Source organism: Semicossyphus pulcher, unplaced genomic scaffold (assembly GCF_022749685.1).
Source record: "Semicossyphus pulcher isolate SPU_LCO1_2020_fin unplaced genomic scaffold, fSemPul1.0.p SCAF_11, whole genome shotgun sequence".
In the NCBI taxonomy this organism is placed as follows: domain Eukaryota; kingdom Metazoa; phylum Chordata; class Actinopteri; order Labriformes; family Labridae; genus Semicossyphus; species Semicossyphus pulcher.
Genome location: NW_027211615.1, coordinates 28,692,407 through 28,719,357, shown reverse-complemented (window position 1 = coordinate 28,719,357; position 26,951 = coordinate 28,692,407). Strand labels below are relative to the sequence as shown.

At 43.3% G+C, this 26,951-nt stretch overlaps 1 protein-coding gene across 1 annotated transcript; it reads right to left on the bottom strand.

Moving 5' to 3' along the window:
- Window positions 1–909: 909 nt before the first annotated feature.
- cd109 (CD109 molecule) lies at window positions 910–26,348 on the bottom strand. The gene is made up of 33 exons (XM_069685339.1): window positions 26,278–26,348; window positions 23,535–23,701; window positions 23,414–23,442; window positions 21,667–21,903; window positions 20,758–20,883; window positions 20,029–20,068; window positions 19,775–19,856; window positions 19,587–19,680; window positions 19,369–19,510; window positions 19,025–19,134; window positions 18,668–18,949; window positions 17,739–17,840; window positions 17,583–17,645; window positions 17,271–17,444; window positions 16,551–16,703; window positions 15,339–15,428; window positions 13,940–14,009; window positions 13,726–13,843; window positions 12,601–12,721; window positions 12,287–12,400; window positions 11,421–11,639; window positions 9,887–10,028; window positions 6,827–7,003; window positions 6,044–6,125; window positions 5,739–5,967; window positions 5,179–5,350; window positions 4,783–4,973; window positions 3,219–3,374; window positions 2,053–2,118; window positions 1,754–1,890; window positions 1,377–1,533; window positions 1,192–1,294; window positions 910–1,100 (listed from the first exon to the last, which is right to left on the bottom strand). The coding sequence occupies exons 1-33, from the start codon at window positions 26,346–26,348 to the stop codon at window positions 910–912; spliced, it is 4,407 nt and encodes a 1,468-aa protein (XP_069541440.1).
- Window positions 26,349–26,951: the final 603 nt, after the last annotated feature.

Below are 26,951 nucleotides of genomic sequence, written 5' to 3'. Positions count from 1 at the left end.
ACCGATATATTCGGCATGCAGAGAACATCAAGTGTCCCCTGTAGTGGACTTGATATCATGCCTAATTTATTGTAGTGGCCAAAAGCTGCCATACCGCAGACATCTTGCACCCTTCTTCACGCGTTGTACAAAAGGTCATGTGTCTGATCACTCACGTTTCTGAGCGCGCCTGAATGCAGCATCCCCCCGAAACACGGCAGTGAGGGAGACATGCCCTTTCTGTGACTTTTTAGTCTTCATTTGTGTATTGTTGATGACTTTGCGCAGGCAGTGCACGCACACTCGTGCTGAGTTAATGCTGTAGCATTACGTCAAGCTTTTTAGGGAATCATCGAGCATTTAGGCAGAATTAAAGTGTTGTTTTATCGGCGGAAAATATCGGCAGAAAAATGACATATCTGCCGATGCCAGTAACGTGCTGATGATATCATGCATCCCTACCAAGCCCTGAGAAAGTAATCTTTAGACTCTTTAGCTGCAAAATGTTCCATTTTCATCTCCAGCTAGCTGCAAACATCTCCAACATTTTCCATAAGCTAGTCGCTAACTGTGACTGCTAATGTTGCTGATGAGAGCACTGAGATTAAACCAAATTAAACCAAAACAAGGAGCTAAAAGAGGATACAATTACCTGTTGCGATGGTGTCGATTCTCAGAGGGTTCACTGGACTGCACTGCAGCTTTTTAGCAGTTTCCCTCCTGAATCTGTTGTTTGTCTGACACTAAGCTAACTCTTTACTGTAAACTCAGACTACAGTCCAGAATATCAACCAAAAAATTATGAAAAATTATGCATTTTACAACATATCATTCAGGTTGCACATGCATGCAAACACAGATTAGCGCTTCATCCATAAAACTGCACAAGAGAAATGTTTCCATCCACATGCACACCTGTGCGAGCACGACCTAAACCCTGAGGAAGACGACGATGAGGAGCAGAGCAGGTACCAAACAGCTCAGCAGGATGTTTTGGCGGCTGTGTGATGCAGAGTTGATGCCATGACTCGCAGTGCACTGGCTGCAGTCATCACCACAGAAGGCGCAGGAGGACATGTCTGCCCTCCACTCTGAGCTATACATCCTCACCGTCCTCCGACCTGAGAGAGCGAGTCAAAGGTCAAAGGTTCAACATGAGCCGACCTACATGTCCTGTTAGTTCAGTTATTTTTCAGAACAAATATCTCTTACTTGGTTCGTAATAATCGTAGAGGACAACAGACACTTCCTGGGTTTTGGAGACTTTCTGCTCCATGACCAGAGGAATCATCTCACACATCTCCTCCGTCGTCACCTGGAGACACATTTTAATCTTCATCAAATAAACTACAATCAGAGCCCGAATCTATGTTTCAGTATGTTTCAGTGGAGCTTACAGAGTCCAGGTACAGGATGACTTTCCCCGGCTGTGTCTCCATCTTCTTTATGACATCGTTGGTCGGGACGCCTTGGGGTGCCAGGCTGAAGCCGCTCAGCAGACCGACCTCTATGATGGCCATCCCCGTCGCTGTCAGATCCAGATCCACCCACAGGCTGCAGAGGGCGACGCACGGGCGTCACAAAAATACAAGACAAAAAAAACATTCATGTTATCATCACATATTTTTTATTGTTTATCTTTTTCACCAAAGTCTCACTGATTCTGTTTTTATTGATCGTAAACAGGTGTTAGAGGTATCAAACACCTGCTGTTGACTGCTATGTTGCTGACACACCTGCATTATGATAACTGCCAGACAGCCGACCTGCTCACCTGAAGCAGATGTCCAGATATGCAGAGTGCATGTCTAGGTCAGTCAGCTCCACGTGAAGATTAAAGTCCTCGTGTTCGCCGGCTTCACGCCTCCTCCTGAAACGCTCGTCGTCCCTGACGTTGTAAAACACGTTCAGCTGAGGACGCAGAGAAAAGAGGAAAACCAGACTGAGACAGCTTCATGAGGAATCTGCTCCAGATTGTTGTCACATTGACGACAGGATGCACAAACTACACAGCTGATCTCAGGGGTGAGCTGATGATAAGGTTATTATTACGAGATGTGGCTGTGTCTGTACCTGAAACAAGGCGAGTCCGCCACCTTGTGCCGTCACCAGCAGGTTCAGCTGCTCCTCTGGGTCAATCTGAAATGAGCCTCCAGATTACTGTGGTTTTTAGGGTACTCTATATAACCTGTGTTCAAATGCATTCCAACAACAGACCTTCATTTGAATTCCTTTAAACTTTTTAAGAAAATTATGCTTCACATTTAGGGCTTACTGAGCAAAGAGGCTGTTCACACCTGGCATTAAAATGCTTCTCCAGTGAGTCTTGTGATCGGATCTAAATAAGTTTCTTCATATGGAAATAAATCTGTGGCCTAACTAAAAAAAAAAACATCAGCAGACCACTGACTGTATGTAACAGGGGCAGGAAACCTGAGGCTCCGGAGCTGCATGCGGCTCTTTTGCCCCTCTTCAGAGGCAGCCTGTGGCTTTGCCAGGAACGTTTTCATTTTCATTTATCATTGTTGTAGCAAAGTGTTTTTACATTCACTAACTGCAGCCTATACACCAATTTGTCAACTTAAATGTGCATCACACCTTGCATCAACGGCACCTTTCTAGTCTTACCAGTGGCTAGTTATGAGTCTGACTGGCTTGGCTAGTCTTGGATGTCAAACAAAAAAAGGTTAAAGTTACAATCATAAAATCGCCCACTGAGAGTAGTCCTGTGTAAGGTGTTCACCGCCGTTCCTCCTCTACTCTGCTACTCGGGAACAGAACGCTGCAGGAGCCCCATTTGTCAACAGAGCTGTCAATCATGAGGCCACACCCCCTTTTTACAGCATCATATAGCTATGCATGTTAAAACCAGGTGTAAACAGGGCCAAAGATTTAGGGAACCCCTGTGTTAACATGTGAGCCACATTGCCGTGTCTCCCAGAGGACGAACCCTTTAGATTTTATTGAACACATTACTTTACTTAAGCGCCACAAACGGGACAATTTAACAGATTTAGCTCCTCGCTTCATCACGCTTATAGAACAACTAATTAATCACAATTTTCTTTGATGCTAGAAGTAAAACTTTTTTATCCACACATCTGCTTCACCTCTTTGTGACCTGATTTTTCATAGATTATCAGCAGTTTCTAATTATCAGCAGATGTTGAACCACAGCTGCACACTCTCACACTCCCGCAGGTTTTTGACGAACACGATGATGTGTGAACTCGGTGTACCTGCTGGCTCTGGTGAAGCAGGTAGTTGCCTTTGTGGATGTGGAAGGAGGCGACGGTGATCGAAGCGTTGGCGTTCACTCTGACGGTGAGGTCAAAGTCGTGAGACGCTCCAACCGCGGTGACCACTGCCAAAGCCTGCAGAGCAACGACGGTGTCCTGAGAGAGGAAACAGGAGTCATGTGTTGCATATCTGTGAATCTGTTCCAAAATATTCAGTTACAGTTCAGATGCTGATGGACCTCTGCTTTGATATTCAGCGCTGAGTTCCTGTTTACAGCTGTTTTTTGCGTGTCTGTGCATCTGTTTCTGTAGACAAACCGGCTCATTTCTGGCTGACGAAGCCTGAGAAAGACCTGGTGGAGCTTATATCAGCGTACTGTATTTAGAGCCACTGACACACTATTTAGATCTTCTTATTGTTGTCTTGTAGCATCTGTCATGCATGTTTGTGAATGTGTGTGTCCGTGCGTGCCAATTAATTCCCCTTTAGTCACCACATGCCCAGACGGCCACAGTTTCCTGTTGTAGTGACACACATGGGAATTTCTCCACCAACATGAACCTTGTGAGCAATAACAAATATGTTGGATCGTCTGAAACTTCAGACTCAACTTCCTGAAATCCTCAGAACTTTAAACATTTAACACGATTATTTTTATGCCTTTATTTGAGGACAGTGGATAGAGCCGGAAACAGGGGGAGAGAGAGTGGGGATGACACGGGGCCGAGGGTGGGAGTTGAACCCGAGGCCGCCACGTTGAGGATATTAGCTTCTGTATATGGTCACAGATTTAACCACTAAACCAAACCAGCGCCATTAAAGTGATGTTGACGTTTGCATCACATGTTTTGGACTCAAAAAATGCACCTTTCTGCAGGGACAACGGAGAAAGAACATTTCTGCAGGAGGGAGAAACAGTTGTTCGGCATTTGAGGAAAAGTACGGAAGCCCTAAGCGGACATGCATCCATACATTTTATTTGCACTGTTTTCCCGTCATAATGAGTCATTTCTGGTTGTTTTATCGAGATCTTGATTTATTTATCTTGTAATCGTTAGATAAAGCTGGTCTTCCCATTACAATGAATTGATTTAACAACTCCATTAGACTGCTGTAACTCACTGCTCACTGGTATCAGTGAAAAGTCCCTCTCCCACCTCCAGCTCATCCAAAACTCTGCTGCCAACATTCTGACTCGGACGAGGGAACATGACCACATCTCACCGGTCATGGCAGCCCGACACTGGCGACCTGTTGCCCTAAGTTTGTATTAATTACCTACAAAGCCCTGACAGGCTCCCAGCCATTTAACTGATCTCCTCTTGCCCCTTGTCCCCTCCCGCTCCCTGAGATCCTCAGATGCGTCGTTACTTGTTGTTCCAAGGTCCGGCTCATCGTTACACATATTAAAAATATACAGCCTATTAAGTTTTGAGAGCTTCATGATAAATCCAGTCCATGCTGTGGTACGTCTATTCCTTTGCAGGATTATATCTTATTTCTTCTGACGTCTGCGTCCTCACTCATACGAGTTTAAGGGCTTTTTAAATTTCAGTGTCTCACCTGAGTGCTCCCGAATCCTCCGTAGGAGTTCCTCTGTTGGCTGAGCCACCTCATGAGTTTGAGGCCGTCTGCGATGTGACCCAGTATGTGTTGGGAGAGCAGCAGGTAGGACGCCATCTCGATGTCTGCAGAGCGAGGCTGCCATGATGACGGCAGGCCGGCGTCTGGGGGCGACCACATCGGTACACCGTCTACCAGCAGAACAGAGTCAGAGGAGATAACCAGACATTTGGTGTATTATAGACTAACTTGCCTTGAATCATTTTCCATTAGATTATTTTGTGGCTGTCCTGTGAGTATTTTGACTGCTATACCAACAGTAGATCCTCAAATCTATATAGTAATGTTCTTTTTGTTCTCCATCCACATATTTCACACACATCCTTGTCTTCGTACCTGTCATCTCCGCTTGTTCAACCAGCTCGTCGAGCGCCATGTTAGCGTTGGAGCTGCCGGACAGAGCCAGAGCGTAGGTGAGCAGGCTGAGGCTGTAGCTACTAGAGACACCGAGGGCCAGACGGGTCTCCAGGAACATCAGGGCCGCAGACACCTGGCTCCAGTACTGAGCCTGACAGACAGAGAGCAGGGCAGCAGCGTGTCAGGAGTCACTTCAGCTCAAAGGCATTTATGAGATCAGATCAGAAAGACGCAGCACGATGAGGCAACATCTCTGGATCTGGAAATGTTTGTCTTGTTAGGATGTTTTATTTAATCCAAGTCGTGGCTTCGTGAGTTTTGTTTTTACAGACCGCTCATTAAAATCCAACTTTATTGATCCCTGTGGGGGAAACAGATATCAACTGCAGAGAGCCAAAATCTGATCAAACAATGGCACAACAAATCTGTTCTGATGTGAACAACAAACTGAGCTCTGTGTGCTCTGTGAGACAGCTTTCTCACCTTCTGATGGTGTTAAACCTGTACTAGTTGTGTTTAGCTGGTTTAGTGGCTCTCACCTTGATGTCATTGTCTTCCAGCAGGGCGATGAGGACGTACGCTGTGAGGGACACGGGGCCGTCCAGCCCTCCTCGGAGCTCGGTGTGGATAACACTGCCGGGTTCCTCATATCGCCCATCGGCCCCCTGCTGGGCTCCCAACCAGGCCGCCGCTCTCTGCAACACGTGGGCGTCGATGCTGATGAACGGCCGCGCCTGCAGGAAACACCTCAGCACAAACGCGGTGAGCCTGAGGAGAAGCAGACGGTGCATCTCATTAGTGTTTCATAAGCACCGAGATGTGTGTACGACTTATACAAACATACCAGGTGCTTCCAGACGAGTCCTGCTCTCCGAAGGCACTGAAGGAGCCGTCTGCTCTCTGAAAGGACAGCTCTTGCTCATAACCTGGTGAGAAGGACGCAAAAGATTATACAGCAGACAGAATCTGCTGGATCGTTCCAGTCCTCACCTGTGCTCATGAGCTCTGGGTAGCGAAAGAATGAGACACAAGCAGCTGAAATAAGTTTCCTCCGCAGGGTGTCTGGGCTCAGCTTTAGAGAGAAGGTAAGGAGCGCAGACATCCGGAGGGAGCTCGGAGTAGAGCCGCTACTCCTTTGCATTGAAAGGAGCCAGTTGAGGTGGTTCAGACGTCTGATGAGGATGCCTCCTGGGCGCCTCCCTGTGGAGGTTTTCAAGGCATGTCTAAACGGGAGGAGACCCCGGGGCAGACCCAGAGCTCGCTAGAGGGATTATATATCCCACCTGGCCTGGGAACGCCTCGGGGTCGTCCAGGAGGAGCTTGGAAATGTTGCTAGGAAGAGGGACGTCTGGGCTAACTAGCTTAGCCTGCTGCCACCCAGATTAGCGGAAAAAAATGGATGGATGAATTAATGAAATCAAGGCGTCTTTGCCTGAACACTTTGAAGCACTAATGTTGATGGTTATGGTAAAACTGTTGTCATGTAAACCAAACATGTGCAGTGCAAGGATGGAAAGCCTGGCAGGTGTAGAAGCAGTAACAAAGGGGGCGGGGCTTAGTAAAAATTGTGAGCACCTCACAGAGCTCGTTCAGAGTTCATGTGACATAATCCACATGCTTGTTCTACCTTTCATCATGTAAGCGATGCCTTTTTCTCTGGTCCCTCGGTCGTCCTGTCCTGTAGCGCTCAGATACTGGAGGATGTAGATGTTCGGGGCAAAGTGGATCATGTTCTGTTCCCCGCAACCGTAAGGCATCTGGATGAGAGAGTCCAGGCCGCTGATGGACGGGCCGAGGATGTCCCCTGTGTGGAGAAGAAGAAGACTATTGTTGCTGTTTAGTGAGCCACCTAAATATGACATCATCACATCAGGCTGGTTGGAGGAGCTTTAATTAGTTATATGATGCTGTAAAAAGGGGGTGTGGCCTCATGATTGACAGCTCTGTTGAGAAACGGGGCTCCTGCAGCGTTCTGTTCCCGAGTAGCAGAGTAGAGGAGGAACGGCGAGAGGAGACGTAACTAACACTAACACTACAGTCAGTGAACTTTCCATCAGCGTGAATATCTGCTTCAGACCGACACAAGAAGCTGTTCTGCTGCAGACTGAGCCCACCTGAGGGCTCCAACACGCCAAGGACACAAGGTAAAGGTGTGTGTCGGGTAGAGGAAGGGGCGGGACATCAAAGTTTGATTCCAGCGTTTCTTCCATATTTACACCAGTATGTCCATCAGATAGCTGCTGTTGTCTGATTGGACGCTTTGAAAGGTCACCTGCAAACTTTATAGCCGAGTTAAGCTCTGAATTGATGTCAGTAAATGTTGAACTAAAAGCAGCCGCTCCTTCCTCCTCCTCACTGCCGACCCGACACTTAACCTTTACCATCCCTACACACAGATATAAATATGTTATAGTGTACAGGAGAGCATGACCTCAGCGCGCTGCAGCTTGTGTTACACACGTGTGTTTCATGTCGGACGTCTGCACCTTGTTACATGGAAAAGTTGAACTTCCTGCACAGATTTCTGTTTGAACATGTGTTCTCCACCGCAAAACATGAAGAAACTACGTCCGCTTGTTAGAGTCCATGTTGTGAAGCACACGTGTGTAAACATGGTGGAGTCCATATGTGTGACACACTGCACGTTTGTGTTCAACTGTCCAGATTTTTACTGATTCAACAACAAAGCCGCAGTTGTTGGAGCCATAATTAGATGATTTATTATTTGAAACAAAAGGAAGGATGTTTTGTTTTGTGTTCAGATAAATTTGTGAAGTTTGGATCGCGGTCGCTTTTTGTTTTTGGATCGCGTGTCGATAACCCCGCTCGACGCTGGCTTCGGAAGCTTGGATTTTGGAGACTAAGCCAGTTCAACAGGAAATAAATGATTATCTATTAACTGCAAATGTATCTACTTTGTGATTTATTGTCAATCATAACATGTATTAAAAGTTATTAACACAGAAGAGTCCAATTATCTAACTATCTCTATTTTGTGGGATTGTCTAAAAACACAAACTTTGCAGCTACCTGGAAACTCCTTTTTCTATCAAAGAGGTCCTACGGTACTTGAGTTAGAGTGATAGATGTTTCTAGAAGCGTTATTTATCATACTGATTGTATTAATTATCTCACACTGATGGAATTACACGTTTTGTGCTGTTTTATGTAGCGGTAGTTTATTTGTTTTCCTGTGGTTGTTCTTGTCTACCTGCCCGGGAACAACAGCTGCAGATTAGCTGCTCGCCAACTCGTGTGCTTTCTCCCGTAGCTGTGTGCTGCCCCTACAGATTGTGACAATATACACTGTAAAAAAGGATTTTTGAGGGTGGTAAATAAAATCCATGCAAATTGTGTAAATTATGCTAAAAGCTGGAAAGTGAAATGTATTGAAATGAGTAAAGTTTACCTGCATTACCTAATTTTCAACAGTAACAACCCAAAATAACAATAAAATCTTCCCACAGATATCGGGCCTGTTTGTTCTGGGCTGCAGGCCAGGGCTGGGTTCATTGTGTTCGCCAGTGTCGGTGTGTCATCGGGGTTAAAGTTAAGGTTCCTGTTTTGCTGTGTATCACAGAAAGAATGAAAGTATTTATTTATTTATTTGTTAGATGCACCAGATGATTTGTAGTCGGCATGTTTGTATGTGACAAGAAATGGCGGTTACACTGGCTGACTTTCCTGAATATTAGTAAGTAAATTAGCACGAGCAGGCTCATGTTGTTGGTTATAATTTATTGTTATTTGAGCATCTTGAATTCCTCCGGGTACTCCGGCTTCCTCCAACAGTCCAAAGACGTGCTCGATAGCTTCATTGGTGACCTTTAAATTTGCCTGTAGGTGTGAATGTGAGCGTGAAAGGTCTCTGTCAAGGGTTATTATTACTAAATATCTAAAGACCCAGCTCTTTATGACCTCTGACCTTAATGATACTGATGCTATTGATGGTGATGACATGGAGGATGTAGTTTAAGCTGACTAGGATTTTAATGATGATGATGATGACTGTACTGATCTTGTTTATGTTGCTGATGATGATTATTATTTAAAAACCAAACAAACAAAAAACTATCGCCACAACATATCTTACATTCATGTTTTGCTCTGGATTAATTTTAATCAGTCCAACACTTTGGTTTAAATGACTGGGCTAATTAGCAAATGCTGAACTAAGATGTTGAAGATGGAAAACTACCTGCTGAGCATCAGCATGTTAGCAAGTTAATATTAGCATTTAGCTCAGTATCTCCCAACATAGCACCATCATTGCCTTAGATATTTTCTTTTTATGTTCTACATTATAATATATATTATCAGATATTTCTTCAGGAAATTATATAATAATTTAACTTAATAAGTAATGTTGTCACATTTTTCAGATATGTATAAATTCCTGGTGTTTTCTGTGCGTTTTACATCAAACCTGAACGCATCATCCAAACTGTCAGCGGTTTCTGACAGCGGCTTTTGTCATAAACAATCCAGGTGGAAGTCACATAACTCATAGATTCAATTTAAATTTGAAAACAAGGCATGCGTCAACCCGAGGCCAACAGATCCTGTCATCCGGGATTATGTGATGTGTTCACTGTACATACAGTAAATCATATTGTTAGTTAGGGATTGACAGTGTTGTTGTGTTGTTTTCCTGAGAATGAGTCTGTTTGTTTGAGTGTTTACATACCGACAGCTGTCACTGAAACTCTCTCGCTGCCCTTCACAACATCTGGTGGGAAGGTGAACATGACTTCTCTGGAAATACTCGGCTCTGATGCAGGAATCTCGAGCAGCAGCGAGCTGGAGAACGACTGCTCGAGTCCTTCGGCCTGCAGGATCAACAGCCGGGAGAGAAGGACACACAAACAAACGTGGTGAGTAATGTTTCTGGGAAAGATCAGGGCTCCTTGTGTTGCAGCGGAGCAGCAGATGATTGTCGGTTACATTAGAAGAGTTTTGTGTTTGTTTTGGAGCCGCAGCAGGTTGACAGACGCTGCGATAAACAACATCTGACAGGTTCAACTCGCACTGTCCATGGTGTTTTGGTGAGCAAGATAATGAACCTCTGACTCTTCACTTCACTAGTTTTTAATTAAAACCCTGAGAGAAGATTGCAATGAGGAGGCTTATGCTGTTTTCAGCTTGAAACACTAGCCCAGTGGTTCTCAATCTAAGGCTCAGGGCCCCCCAAATAGTCTGAAGGGGCCTCTAGATAATTAACAAGTGAGGAAAGAAGAAGAGGAAACATATGACTGCCACACAAATGATCTTGTGCCTCTTTTTTGTGGTGTTTTATTGTGTTATAATTTGTCCTGTATTGCTCTGTCAAAATCAAGAAGGGGCGGGATTTCCGACATCAGCTGCGTCAACAACAATGACGGAGGAGAAGCTAACCCTTTAGTTTTTTCAAGGGTACAATGTCCAGGTTCAGAGCTGCTGCTAACGCCAGGACACGATTCCTTCACATTGTTTTTGTTTTCTTTGTAAAATGTCCTTGTATTAAAGACCTAACGGTCACTACCTAGAGAAGAGGAGGTTCTGCAATACAACTTTGGTAACCTAACAAAAGTAAGTGCAGGAGAGAAGCGCTCTGAAATTGAAGTCGAGGGTGCTGACAGCTCATAAAACGCTGTTAGCGGACACAGGCCGTAAGACAGGGTATGCTTTAGGGCGTGGTTAACTCTGATTGACAAGCACATAACGGATGTCAACAAGTTTGGGGGAGTACGAACACAAATCTACCATCTTTCCCAAATATGGTCACTTCTGGCTACAGACAGGGGCGGATCCAGAGGGGGTGGCCTGGTCCCCCCTTGAACTCTGATTGGCCACCCCAAAATCCTAAACTACGATTGGCCATTTGCCTCGTCAGAAGCGGAACTTGTGTTAAAATGAACTATTTGGGCTGTGTTGCAACAGTCTGCGAGTAGCTTTCTTTCCATTTCAGTGTGCCACATTTCCTTTAGAACTAAAATGTTACTCTGACCACACATCTTCTGTTTGAGTCCTTAAAGTCAAGGTGAAATGAAAAATGTCATTTTAATCCTTTTAGATCACATCCCTGTTAATATTGTGCATCTATTTGACAATATAGGCCAAACAAAACACAGAAAATCCATTTCTTTCATCATTTTCTCTTCCGGTAAAACAAAATTTCACGCGTTCACAAGAACCATATAAACATTTAGTGAACATGTGATCGTGTGATTTCCTCACAGCACCTTAACGAGCACCGTCTTGCGAACGAAGTCTGACGCCACAGACGACATGGCTTTCACAGATATGGGGATCTCCCCGAGGACCAGCGGCCTGATGGGAATGAGGACGGATGCTCCGCTCTGACTCCCCACAGACACCATGCGAACACTGGGCATGGAGATCTCCTCATTGTCCGGGAAGACGAACTCAAAGGTCTCGCTGTCTGCGACAATCACCATGACCTGACGACAAAAGAGACGGAGAGGATCCACCCAGATCACGTTGACGATACAAAGAGTGTGGGAGGAACAAAGACGCATGTTTGTGTAACCAAATATGAAATCTAAACACAGAACAGCAGCTCTCGAAGGGTTGAAGGTGAAGCATTGACAGATTAAAGAGACCCGGGTCTGTATCACGTCTTCAGTGGTGACAGCAGAGATGTTTACTATGTTTAAACCTCTGATTGTTAGATTATCGTAACCTGACACCTTAAACAACTGGCCCACATTGTGAACCAGATTCACTCCACACACTCGCTTGTAACCCAACCTCTGCTCTATTCTACTGTTAGGACACAGTGACATTTATACAACACTGTTAGACTAAACAGAGGGAGTTAAAGCAGACATATCTTGTAGGCTGAGTAGGCCAACGTCAGCAATAAAATATGTGACCTACATTATGATTCTTAGGACTCTAGATTAACGTCTTTGGCAATTATCAGGGACTTGCAATGGTAGAAATAAGTTTGTAGGTGTATCAGTATATCAGTGTGTCATTTTCAGGGCCTCTGTAGGTGACGAAAGTGCTGCATTCATATGACCATGGTGTTCAAAGCTTTGCTGAAACAACTGTCGCACTCTCATGTGAGGGGAGGCAGACTGACCTGGAGGGCCTCCGGGTGGTAGTTGAACAGAATGACCTCCAGCACCAGCTCCTCTCCTCGGATAATGGAGGGCGGAAGATTCAAGGACAGGAAGAAATCCAGGAAGACTTTGAGCTAAGAGAAGATGTAGAAACATGTAATGTCTCCCTGCAGTACTGATGCCATTATGCTTCCTTCATTTGCTACGGTTTAAAGCAGAAGGTCAAAGGGTTGAAAAGGGCTTTAGATCAAATGAATAGAGAAGAAGTCAAAATAACAGACATAAATTAGGTCCAGGAAGGTTTTATAAAGTGTCTTTAAAGTGAAGTAAACACCTCTGCGGGCCTCTCGATGATGCCCAGGCCCAGGTTCTCAGATATGACGAAGGCGGTGGCTATCCAGGTCGTGATGCTGTCTGGTACAGTCAGTGATATCTCTGTCGTGGCTGTGAAATTACTGTGAGAGAGATAAGATGGAACATTTCAAGAATACACCAGATGAAATGAATGTGGTGGTCCGGTATTTTCTCTGAGTATTCTTTTTGCCTGTGTGTTTGTGTACTGGCCCCCTCCTGTGTTTCCTCCCCTGCAGAGGTTGGGTTTGGTGGGCGGTGGCTGGAGCATGATGGTGCGCACCATCGGACCACCAGAACCCATTACCCTCCTCCACGTCCCCTCCTCTTCAGCAAACTCAACCGGTAAACCCCTCATCTCACAGATCCCCTCCCCAAGCTTCACCAACCAATCATCAGTCTCACTCTCCACTCGGCTCAGCGCCGCCTCTCACCACCGGGCTCGTCGAATCCCTCATCAGAGCTTCCCAACTCCCAGGCCCCTTATCTACCTCGGCCCCTGAGTTCCATCTAGTGCACTTTCAGTTCATAAATACCCTTTTTGTCCATTACCCGTCTGTATGATCTGCTTCTGAGTCCTGGTTACTACCACGGTTCCGAACCGTCACAATGTGCTGTGTACTCCAAATGAACATCAAGCTTCTAAAGTGTTAGGCTTGGTTTTTATTTCAACAAGCACCAATGGCTTAGGCCGGTGAGAAGCCTGCTTCTTAACCTGGCAATGCACAACCTTTGTAAATAGAGGATACGTCTAGAGGAAACACCAGAGAGGCCGTATGTAACTACTGTATGTGCGGGATGTAAACAACAGACATGGCGACATTGGGATTCTGAGTGACCGCAGCGCCAATGTAAGGCCCCTAAATCAAGCCCGTCGGAACAATGGCGACTATGTTTACATATATTATCCGCTTGGCCTCTACGCACGTGAAAGCGTAGCTAAAAGCAAATACATCTCCAGCCTTAGTTGGTCATTAGAATAGCTGCAGATTAAGTTGTGTAATTTCCCTTCATCAAACGTTGATGCCTTTCAACCTAGCCAAAACCTAATGCGACAAGAAAGTCACCAAAAGGGACGATTCTGTTTTCTACGCCTACGAGGGTTCACCCTGTGTTGGCATCCATCCATATCCAAGTCTCCGGAAAGTTCCAGCGCTCTCGTGGCTCCTTCTGCTGCTTCACATTTGGTGTGTTTGTCTGGTCGAGGTGGAACATTCCCTCTCCTGCTGTTTAGAAGACGAGCATCAGTTATATTAGCATAGCACAGCCACAACAGTGTGTCGTGAACGGAAGCGTTTGATGAATTCATTTTTAAAACTTACGGAATAGAGGTTCCAGTGCATGGTCCATCATGTGTAAACTGGCATCAGTCAACGGCACGAGACCACAAGTCTACACAAAGACATTAGAAATGGACGTCACTTCAACACCTGGCTAAAAGCTCATAGAGGATTGGTGCACTGATAGATTCAGTAGCCTCAGCTGCCAGTGCACACCCTTTAATACCACTAAAATTACATTGTGAACTAAGTTTTTAAAGTTAGACAGCTACAAGCTCCCCTTTTACCCAAGCTCAATCATCTTTTATGGTTTTACAGTCTGTCCCAGTTGTTTTTCAACAGTTGGGTTGATAGGAATTTACAACCAAGCTGAGGTAAAGCAACTATTTACCAAACCCTTGGTTTCTGTGGTTTTCTCGTGTACACTCCCCTAAACTTACTCGACATTTCTGTGGAGACTTTAAAATGGGACAATGTGACTGATTTCTAAGGATTCATGATCCATACAAAGACACTGCTGTAGAGTTTGTCATCATCATTTCTTCTTAGAAGGAACGCGTTACTACTGAGTGAAAGAAAACCGGGTCGATGGTGGTCACACGATTTAGTTCTTTATTTAGCAGACTGCTTAAAAGAGGTGGAAGACACAGAACTTATTAGTTAATCAATATAGACATGGAGTGTCTGTCAACACAAAACACAATCATTACTTTTATTACTTTTAATTTACGCTCAGGTAAAACTACCCATCAGGCCAGTTGGGCGAGCCTGTTGTAGTTTCACCTTGGAAGAATATGAAGACATTAGGCTGGGACTCTTCAAAGGTTTCGGACATAACTAAAGGCTATCAGTTTGTGCAGTGGAGCGAGATAAGCAGGGATTAGGGTAGGTTTCATGGACAGTTACAGGTGTATTAGGTTCGGGCAAGAGAATGGTGTCACCTGTCAGAGGACTTAGGAGAGTTATTAAGCCACACCCACCTGCTGCTCGCTTCCTGTTTCCTTCCACCAGTTCAAATTGATTCCCTCTAACCCTAACCACCATTGTTTCCCAACCATGACCAGGTTCTTTATGTGCTTAAACCCATTCAAACGTTGACCATAGTGGTGTCAGATCAGAAAAGAGATATGATTTTATTATGGAGATTTGTTGTAACAACAAATGAGGTGATAAATATTGTATATGTGCCATTCTGGAGGACAAACAGCATATTTCTCTGCTTATTTGGAGACCTTATTTCCAAATGTGTCCAAGTGTTTTTTCGTGTACCAGCGTAGATAATATGTAGCAGATGATTTACACTCTACAAGAACAGTAACCAAAAGCAGGCAAGAAGTTCAAAATACTTTAAATAAGACAAATGAATGATCGACAAGAACAGGAAGGCTGTACAATACTCAGATTAAACAAGTTAGTGGGATGTGTCTCGTGGGAGGCTGACCTTGAAGACGGAGTACGGATCTCCCATTCTCAACATGTCAGAATAGGCGTCGGGCATTGAAACGCCATACTCCCCCAACTCCTTCAGGACCTGTGAAAGCAACACCAACATCCTCAGAGCCAACACAAAGAGCAAACGTAACAGACAAGAAGAGCACGTATTGTTAGAAACCTGTTTAACGGAGCAAGGATGAGACAGTTCATGCGGCCTGGGTCACAGTGAACCGATACTGGGGTGGGGGCAGCAGATTGGGTTTCATAGCAGCGCCTACGCTGGAGTCTGTGTGGCTATAAGGGCGGTGGATGTGACTGTAACTGTTACTGTTATTAAAGCAGAGAGGACCCTGGGGAAGCTTCTGGTATTCACACATCAAAGGATGGACGCTTGTAAATGACAAAGGAAGTTTTAAGACATTCAATTGTCTTCACAAAACAGGAACCATGTGACTTCAGGATTTACCTCTTTGATTGAGGGCCAGAGCGAATTCACAGCTGCTTGATTTGCAGTGACCCTGGTATACATATTAAGAAACTCTCTTTTAACTCTTGGATAAAAAATGGTTCTGATTCCCTTAGCAGAAAAATCTTAGATGAAGACTTGGTTCACCCAATAAAAAGAGCATACTTCCTCAGTGGTATCTCTCAAAGCAGAAAGTTTTAACATATCTTTCTCTGTCCTGAACCCAATAAAACAGACGTGAATGGAATTTAGTTTTGTGTTGCTCATATTGGAAAACTATGTTTAAACAAGACATCCTCTGGAGACCATGAGTGTCTCTTCCTAATGTTAATGCCAATCCATCTCAGGGAAGTTATTTCACTGGATAATTGAAAACTTTGGCCCGGCCAAGGCACTAGATTAAAGGTCAGGAAGGAAAAGTCAGAATGGTTCATCATCTGGGAACACTTGTGGCGCGTAAGAAAGTGGGGAACCAATCAACCAGCACTGTCATCTGTAGACCTACCTCGCTAGCATACTAAAAGATTAAACAGAAGAAGTTAATGAGAACTTATGTGTGTATGAATGTAGTTAGTTAGTTCCTGATGGGGGAGTGGTGAGTGTGACATGTAGTGTAAGTGTGGTCTAGAAAAAGCTCCATATAAGTGCAGTCCATTTAGTCCATTTAAACAAGCGTATCAGGTGTATTTTGCAGTTAGAAATCAAAACCAAGTTCTGGATATGAAGAAGTCATGAATTAAGCATTGTTCTCACCGTCTCCTTGGTGATGTCATTAGACGATCCCGCCCACCGTGTCGCCTTGTCGACCATGAGGATCCCGACCAAAGAGCCAGGCTCTCCTGCGGTGACCTTCAGTGTGACATTGTCAGCCGGCCTGCTCATAGTGTCGCTCAAGCTCAGAGACACCTGCCAATCATCGACCAGTCAGTCGTACACCATCATTACACACAGAAAGACCACACAGAATCATACACCTCTTTATAACACTGTAAGTAAACATTACGCCAGGCAAAGTATCCATCAGGTAGAAAACTGGTTTGCAGAGGTGGTTGTTTAATTTTTGGCGGAAAATGTACAAAGTTGAAAGGTGGAGGAAAATGTAAAAAACATAACCACACTAAGGTAGGAACTTATTTGACGAAGAAAAACCAACTGGCAGATTTTAGTGGTATAAATTTGAGTATATTTATATATCTGAATTTCTGGTGGTTGTTAGTTTGGAGGCAGTCCCAGTCACGTTTCTCTACCACAGGAGCTAAACTTATCCTTACATTAGCCACAGGTTTGATCACAATTTAGGCAAATCATCAAGGTTTCTACCACAAAGCTAAATGGCATTAGCTTATTTATACTCCACTTTTCTGTTCACTGGCTTCACCACCCTGAAAGCATCGTACTCACAACTGAATCCAACTGCCAGGGCAACTCAAATGTTACTTTGCCCTTGATTTGTCAACTGAAACAATAATTCACCTGGTTTTGCAAAATTGGGGTGATGGGTAACTGAATGACATCATTGACGATCTCTCCACTGGGATCCACACAGAAGGCGGTGATGCAGGCCAGAGGAGCCCAGGTGATTTCTGGGACCAGAACGAGATCACCAGAGCTTTTCCCAGAAGAAACCACCTGACCTCTTGACTTCACCTTCAAACACAGAAAACAGACGTAAGGCCTTTGTGCTTATTATGAAGTGCATCAATGGTTAGTTAGTTTGTATTTTTGGCCCCGAGGAGACACACAAACTCCAAAATAAGTCATTTAGTGTCCTAATGTGGTGCTCACCAAGTAATGAATCTCAGTCATTGGAAAGTTCCTCTCAATGTCCAGCTTGAGGGGTGAACCAACCTGAAGGAAGGAAAGATTGAGACGCAGCATGTTTAACATTTAACAAACACAGCTGTAATCGTGTACCATGCTCCTCTCGTTCCTCATATTTACCTCTGGAGGCATGGAGGGCTTCTGAATCTGCAGGTAGGAGTTGCTGGGGGACGTGTAGCTTCTGTAGAGCTGCAGACTGTTGTGGCTGTCCTCAAAAGAAGCCTGAAAACAAACAATGTTATGTTTACATTTAGTGTAATTTTACAAAAACACATGTGTCTACCTTTTTTAACAAATGCAGTGTTATGTATGATTACTAGCTTGCAGTCATCATTATCAGAGCCTTCGCTGGCACACTGATGCAGCTCCATAAAGAACTTTTAAAACGGTTGTGTAGCGCACATTGGGTTGACTGTAAATGGATTACAATAATCAAAGAATTATTAAGAATTAAAAATTGATGGGGTTTTATGAAGCTGATCGCAATCCAAAAGCACTTTCATTGGACCCAGTCGGCTCCGGCAATCTGAAATCATGGCTTTTTGTTTCCCTCTATGCAGACGATACACCACTTAACCTTTCAGTAAATCCAGGTAGGGTGTTTAAATTCCACACCTGCACAGTGATTTTCAGCTTCTAATGTTTGTAGAGCATCATGGCATGGGACGTTAATGTACTTTACAAATGTTTCGAACAAAAAGAAATAACAGAAAACTGTGCCGACAAACGTCAATGAAACCGTAAAGTAGGAAGTCCTGCCAATTTAATATTTGAAAGTTTTATTTTACAGACAGATGTTAGTTGTTGGGAACAAAGAAAGTTAGAAAGAAGAAATAAATATGTAATTTGGTCGATACATAAATGCATTAGCAATTGGAAACTGTGCTTTCACTGTTTTACAACAGTTTTTCCTTGTTCTGTTAACAGTGTCAAAAACATGCAGAATCTGATGATTATATCTCTTGACTTGTTTCAGTCTTCTTCATAGAGTTAATAGTTAATATATACCAGTCTATTTATAGATATAGGACATATTAAGATCATATTACATCAATTGTGAGTGTTTCAGTTTCATCCAACAGCTGGATGTGGAGCGGTATGAATCCGTCTGCAGGGACAGGGAACTCCATATCTTCCGGCGGCATCTCCTCCTGACTGGGATGTTCGGTTCCTGAAGGGCCGGATGTGTTTGACTGACGGGGGGCCATTTCTTCCATTTTATCCGTCTCCCAACTCCAGGGGCTTTTCTTTCGCTGTATCACTGACACTTGAACCCTCTCAAGCTGATCCGCCATCGACAGCGGCTGATCGTTGTATGTCGATATTTTCAGCTAATAAATGAAGAGAGGCAGTGTAAGTACAGCGCCGTCTCAGCACTGTCACTACTCTATTGACGTTTTCCTTACCCTGGCAGAGAACTTCAGAGAGGGTCTTAATATTTTGGGATAGCAGTCAAAGGAAATTTTATATCTGTGCTTTGACAAAGACACCTTTGCTGTTCTGTTGTATGTGAAACCTGAAAAAATGAGAAATATTCACAGCAAGGTCAACAATATATATATATATATATATCAGTTACATGTGACAACAGCTCAAATGCATTATAGAACAAGTCCAGGCAACAATAATACATTTATTTAAATAACACATGAACAAAAGAATCATCCTGTGAATTACGAATGTTGTAATAGTTCTAGAAACGTTATAAAAGTCACACAGGTAAGTGCAGCCTGGAGGTAAAACTGATTACCTGTGAGGTGTTCAGTCACATGAACCACAATCGTCAGAAACTCAACAGCCATGTTTCCCTCATAGAAGTCCATATCTAAAGCTCGTCTGTCCATCCGGTCGGAGTCGGGAACGTCAAACATGAAGTCTTCTGTGCCGTCAATCTAAAACAAATCATTAACATTATTTATAGATAATGACAAATATCCTTTTCAATCTATCTCTCAGGTAATAACACACCTCTCTATCTTCATAATAAACGTCTTCAAACCCGTGAATGTGATGGAGGAACGTCACATTTACGTGTCCCTCAACTGGTTTGCCGTACATGTACCTGAGGGTGAAAACACAGATTAATAATAAACAATAACGTAAATAGGAATAATAAAACTTTATTGACAAAGAAGCACAGAAACAATGTTTTTTACTTTGCTGTGACGGAGAACTGCAGAGTGTCCATTTCATAAATGACCGTCGGAGCGTCTATAACAACTTCAAACCTCGGCAGCACTGCATGAAGAGACACAGTGAAACATCCGGGTTTATGAACAAATGAATGGAACGTGATGGTGGTGTTATACGACGTCCTAGAAGACATTTTATTATAATATTTGCACGATTGCTCAGTTTTTAAAGTACAAAGAAGATCAGTTAACATGTAGGTCAGAGAAAACACACATACCATAATGTGCCACGTTGAAATGCTTCTCACTCGAGATGCCCTGTAAAAGAAGACAATTTATAAAAGTTGTTTCTTCCCATTTTTAATTAATCCAATTTATTAAAACTGTTTGTTTAACTGCATACACTGCTTGGGTTGGGATGGAGGCTGTATCATATATTTTGTCTCGTAAAAAAGGCATGTCCTCCCCAACGTTAGCAGGACTTTCTTTGGACTATGTCTTTGACACAACCACGGGTCTTCCTCGATCTATGTATCTGGAACCCATGATGCATAGATGTTTGAAATAGATGTGAACTAATATTTCCTCATCGATGATCTTTTAAATAATTGCATAAACGTACACAGTAGAAACTTAATTACTTGCTAATGGTGCATGCTGCATTGCTTCATGCACTAAATTAAGAATCATGCATTAATTTAGCATTATTTCATGTATGTTTTGCACTATTATTTCACAGCGTTACCAAAGAGTTCAAGTCTGACGTCTGCAGCTCTGGTACATAATAACCTAATACTGAGCTCCTTCTGAACTACAATTTAGTTTCAAAACCTTAATAAAAATGTGTTTATCTCAGTAAGGAAATACATTTGGTACTCCATTTTAAAAACCTGCGCAAAAAATCAGCCAAAGATTTGGCTCTATGGCAGTACACAAAAATATCTGAGTGGCATTCCTACAGTCCTTTTAACAAAGTTGTCCTCTGTGCACTGATGTAGCAGACTTACACTGACGGCGGTGCTGATGCTCCATTCACCCAGAGGAGGGTTTTCAGACAGCTCAAACTCTTTGGACACAACCCCGAGGACGCCGTCTACAGCCAGCCACTGTCTGAGCAGGTTTCCCCTCGGGTCCTGCAACAGGTCGAACATGAACAGAGAAGAAGTTAATTAGGATATTTATTAGATAAACTTGATAAGAGAAGGACAGAGCAACCGTAACAAGGCCAAACAAATTATAACATTTCTGTATTTTAAGTTGTAAGGTGTTGAAAGAAGTTTTAGTTATCATTTTGGAAGGTTGTATATCAAGTCATTGAAATAATAATGTCAGCAAACGGACGTTTTGGGGCCTTTTTAGAACAAAAGCGATTTTGCGGGACAGACTGCGCATCCTTGGCGGGGTCTCTTTTGTACCTAAAAGGTATTTTTAACCTCAGTGGAACTTCCTTTTCAGACAATGGTATTTTATTTTAAAGATTTAAATGTTGTGACTGGGACGTTGGTTTAGCTCAGCATTTAAATCGACCAGTTACAGAGGCAACAGTCCTCGGTGCATCTGCCCCGTCTCACCCTCAGCCCTTTGGCCGCGTGTCATCCCTGCTCTCTTCCCCTGATTCCAACACTGTCCACTGTAAAAAATAATAATAAAAAAACACTGTCCACTCTCCTCTCTCTGTCAATAAAGGCATAAAGACGGCCCCAAAAAAATCATTTGCTGCAGGTTTTTTAGCTGGAAGAAGAATGACACAAATCCTCACCAGGTCATTTTGATGAAGATACAAACACCAGATTTCTGTATATTTTCATACATGCACATCTGACAATCTTTCTGACTTTTGGGTATGTTAGATGGACTGATTGTTAAAGTAGTGTGCTGATAATTAATAAACAGCAGTGTCGCTGTGTCAGACTCACCCTGATGACGATGTCCACGGGGCTCTTGTAGGGTTTCCCATCGGGGTGAACGGACACTGCTCTGATCTTCACCACCTGCCCGGGCTGATAGTTCAGTTTGTCCGTCTGAATGAAGGTGGAGAGGCCTTTGGGGTCAAAGCGCAGCTCTGTTGAGTTGGAGAAAACCTTGACGCTACCTGCGTGACCTTTGACCTCCAGGCTGTATGGGTACCAGTAGCTGGAATCTCTCTCTTGGATCTGCAGGGGGACAACATCAACAAGTCTAAAACCTCACGCTAACAAAGAATAGAATCGAAGGTACCTTCAACTGGTGTGACCTTTGCTGAAATCTGTTTTTGAAGCTGCTCAAACAACAGCTGAAGATTTCTCAGGTATCTGTGAAGTGAGGAAAGCAGACTCACAGCCGGGCCGTGGTCCAGACCGGAGCCTTCTGCTCAACATCTGTCTGAATTTTACTTGATCCTTTCTGGTTCTGTTCAAAGTATCAGTTTGCAGTTCAAGGAAAGCCTCTCCTCTCTGCTTTGCAAACAGAAAATCAGTGTAGGTCTGTTCTCATTTAGCGGGTTAGGACAGGTGGGGCCCAAACAAGAGGAGTAAAGTATTACATATCCTGCCTCAGCTTCAAATTTAGTATGAATATTGACCCAAAAAAGTTAAATTATCTTGTACTGGTAAACAAAAATATGTTTTCAGTCACTTAAAGAGCTCTGCAAAGCTGCACTCGAGTTTTAAGCTAAATGCTAATGCCAGAATGCTAACACAGTCACTACGGCCATGCTAACATGCTGCTGTCTAGCAGGTGTAATGTTTACCAAGTTCAGTATCAATTCAGGGTTCTGGTTTGCTAAAATATTCTAGTTAGCTAGCACTTAACACAAGCTATAAAAATTGATTAGTCATGCTAGCAGCTCTTGTGTCACATGCCCAGGCTAGTTAAGTTCCCTTTTGTTACCCTGATATGTTTCATGTCTCACCTTGTGTCTCATTTTAGTTCCTCCACTTCCTGCCCTCCTGTGTGACTACCTGCACCGCCCTAATGTGTTTCACCTGCCTCCAGAGTATTCAGTCTCTGTGTTCTCCTCCTTCTGTACCTGGATTCCCTCGTGTTTTCAGCAAACTTTGATCTGACCTTTTTGTGTTTTTGAAAACCGACCTTTGCTCGTAATTGCTTTGATCTTACATCCTGCCTCTGTGTCTGCATTTGAGACCTCATCCTTGGTTCAGCATTGACGCTACAAGGCTGTAACTGTGAGCTAAATGCCAACAGCAGCATGCAAACACACCCACAATGGCGCGGCTGTGGTAGATTTGGTCATCTCTCATCCGACGGTTGGTGGTTCAACCCCCGACTGCTACAGTCTACATGTCGAAATGTCCTTGGGCAAGACACTGAACCCCAAACTGCCATCACTCTGCCATCAGTCTGTGAATGTGCATGTAAATGGATGAATGTGACATGTGGTGTAAGAGCACTTTGAAATTTGGTAGGGCTATCTTTACAGTTCAAAGGAAAATCGAGTAGACTTTTCTGGCATGCAAATCAGGGGTTTTAGATTTCAAGGAGTATAAAATTAGCAGGCCATAAGACAATTTGAAGGGAAAAAAACATTGAGACCATAAAACACCATAAAATGTCTCTAAAATGTGTCAAAAGTAAAATTGGGAACACACATATAATCTCTCTAAATCCAAGCTGCAAGTGAGGCTAAAAACCTCTAAGCTTTAAAATGATACATGTCATACTTACAGGAGGCAAAGTCAGCAGATTGGTTGAACCTTTAAAACAGAATTTCATAAGTAAGTTGTTTAAATCCACAGTATTTAATTTAAATCAGCAGAAAGGTAAGTAAAGGTAAGAAAAGGTTTACCTCCTTCAAATGTCTCAGAGTTTGAGGCCACGCTCTGGTTGCCGTGGACGATGTGAGCAGATACAGTGACAGGCGAGGCGGTCAGGATGGTGACGGACACGGATGTGGGGACTCCGGGAAGGAGGGATCGAGGGCACAGCAGCAGGTAGGAGGGCCGAGGGTCCAGGCTGAAGAAGTTTAACCAGTATAAAGAAGAAGTTAGAGAAAACACAAACACACTGCAGGTGTTTTGAGTTTTCTAACTGGGAAACTTTTTCAGGAAATTCATGCTGCAGGTGAATCTGTTGAATTTGTCCTTCCTTTCAGCAACAGGCAGGGCACTATGTCTTCATCACATTCTTTTGGAAGTGATATCTCAGGAATGTGAGGAAGGAATTCCGCAAAAACGTCCACACAGACTCAAGGATGAACTCATTACATTGAGGTGGTCAAAGGTCAAAGGTCACTGTAGTGAAAGTTAAGGACATTTATGGCAAGCACTTTTGACACAATCTAACACAAATGTCTTATTGGATAAAATGAGGAAGTTGTGACATTTTTTTTTTTACCAAAAAGGTCAAAGGTCAACTTAACTGTGACATCATAAAATCATGGAAAACAATTTCTGTACCTTTCTTGTCAACGTTATATCAACTGTGCACTTACACCGAAGCAGGGCTTATCTCCATGGTTACCAATGGTGTCAGGAGAATCTCGATGTTGATAGGCTTTCGCTACACCACGTGACGCGAATTCGCCGATGAAGTTAAATTTTTTCAACTCATTCACGCTGCCCGACGCAAATTCACGTCTACTCGCATCATTGCATTGACTTTGTTTGGAACCTCGCCGCAGATTCGCTTCTGTTCATGTTCGGTGTGACTCAAAGGTCAAAGGTCACTGTGGCTCCACATCGATTCTATTCTCATAACCGCTGAATCTCAGCAATGCCTGAAGGGAATTTTATTAGATGTAGTACTTTTTCACTCATCTGAGACGGATTCAGTCTCAGGTACTTTATTTAGTTTCATTGTGGCGCGACCTCTCCTGTTTATTGGAGGCCTACTTACGTCATAGTTCTGGCTTCAGAAATATGTAACCATGCTTGTTTTTCCAATACACAAACATATCCCCCGCCCCGGCCACAGTTACCCTGTCACTCTGTGGGAAACTCTGATGGACCTAAACCACAACATGAATGGTTAGCAGAGGCACACAACCACAAGGAGGTAATTCTAGTTTCAGATTTCATGTGTCATTTCTTTGAGCATTACAAACTAAAGTCCATTCCCCACCATTGTTTCTGGTTTAAAGAAGAAATCTCAGCAGCAGTTGGGGGTTCTTAGAAGAAAACAGCAAATGACCGCCATGTTGTTTTTATGGTTTCAGTGAACCGAAACTTTGAGCCAAAAGAAAACAAGAGGTGTAAAGCAAGAACAGCGGGAAGGAAAAGACAAAGAAATGAAGAGCAGAGAGTCTGGTTTAGGAGCGACAGAAGGATTTAAAGAGTTACTGTGTGGCCAATAAAAACATTTGTTAAACTAGAAGTTTTCTTCATTTTAATATTTTTCTTGTTGTCAACAAACCCCACAAAAAGAGCAAACTAACTCTGAGTGTATGTTCTAACAAGCAGGCGGAAAAATCTTCTTCCTCTGCGCCATAGAGGTCTTGTCATCCATAAACTATTGCAACACACTTTGGTTTATTGTGATTCATCCCACATAAAAATCCTGCTGCCACAGTACCAAAATGTGGATTCATCCGCCGCTGAAAATAGTCCCCAATATGGTCTACATATTTCCTCCTGCTTGTTTGATAAAAACTAGAGCGAGCAGCTGTTTTAGGAAATTACTGAGACTTTTCACTTTACTGTCAGTTACTTGGAAGCTTAATCCAAACGGCAACTGGACTTGGTTGGCGTTCTTGAGGACGGTGCAAGAAACATAAGCCTCTGTGGCTCATTTACTGACCTACAGAGGCTTATGTTTCACCGGTCATTAACTGTGACCTGGATGACTGAGAACCTTCACACACTTGTCTGTTACCTGTTTTCTGAGCGTGTCCTCTTGAATAAGAACTTGGAAAATATAAAGAAACAAACTAACACCGTGTTGGTTTTTTGTGCTTTTATAGTGTTTGTTGACAATAACAAAAATGTAGAACAGCACCAACGTCATCTTTAAACAAATCTGCATAATGATGGTAAGAAAGGTGCCAATTCAAAACGGTTACAGCAAATAATAACCGAATATGTCATTCACTAAGGTTTTAGATGTAATAAAGATTTATCCAGACATGTGAGGAAAGGCTGAACAGGGGGGAAAAGCTACTTTGGATAAATGACAGAAGATTTATGCTGCAAATGATAAAATAATACATTTAAATTCCTCAGACATATCAAGAGAGATTAATGTTTAACACGGTGAGTATCCTGATTCTTTGACTTCAATCAAAGGTGTTATTTACTTCATATTTTAGCTCATGTTTTACACAAACTCCAGTGTTTTGGACAGCATTAAGCACTAGTTTACCTTTAATGATGACTTTTAAATTTAACAGTATGTAAGTGAGATTTTATCAATTTGGCTACAAATAAATGTAAATAAATCATCATAAATAAATAGTTTTGGCTGGCAAGAAACCTCAGTTTCTCCAGATAATGCTTCACCTGTAACCTCCTATGCATCTGTATGTATTTGTTTTCCTGTGTGTGTGTGTGTGTGTGTGTGTGTGTGTGTGTGTGTGTGTGTGTGTGTGTGTTTACCTGGGTGTGCTGTTCTGGGCGGCGGTGAGAACTACGAGGCAGAGGAATCCCCACGCCTGCAGTCGCTCCATTTGCCTGAGTGAACCTCTCTCCACGGGGCTTCTGTCAGTGCTGGAAGCAGGTGAGGTCAGAGGAAGCCTTCATACCTGCAGACAAGTGAGCCCACATCCCCTCCCTCCTCCTACTCATATTAGAAAATCACCGGATGAACCAGTGTCAGTTTACCTGAATCCCCCTGGGGAGGCTTGGTTTATGAACTGGGACTGGGTGTTTCCACTCTGGGGATATTTATACTGCTCACACAGAAGAAAATGTACCTGCTGTGATATTAATTTTGTTGTGTCCCATCAAAGATTTATAATGTCTGTATCTCTACGGGGCATCAGTTCTGTCTCGACACGGTGCCAGAAAGGGACGAGGAAACCTTGGATGCCAAACTCTCATTGAAAACTAAAGAAAGAGTTACAATAAAAACTGTCCTTACTGAGTTACAAGGGCTCTGACCCTCAGAAGACATGTTGCTATTGTATCTTTAGCCGTGCTAGAAACTATTGGATGAATCACCTCGACATTTTGTCCCACAGAGGATGAACTTTAAAGATATTTCCTCTAAAGCTAAAGTTAGCATTCATCAACTACCTAGCTAACCATCTTGTCTCCAAGGAACATATGTT

Bases quoted from the DNA above. Each gene is read 5' to 3' on its own strand.
- cd109 (XM_069685339.1), bottom strand. From the start codon at position 26,348: ATGGAGCGACTGCAGGCGTGGGGATTCCTCTGCCTCGTAGTTCTCACC. The intron at 7,004-9,886 runs GTATGTAAACAC...TTCTCCACACAG, and splicing joins AGTTTCAGTGACAGCTGTCG to GGGACATCCTCGGCCCGTCC. The intron at 5,968-6,043 runs GTATGTTTGTAT...GCTTCTCCTCAG, and splicing joins GACTCGTCTGGAAGCACCTG to GCTCACCGCGTTTGTGCTGA.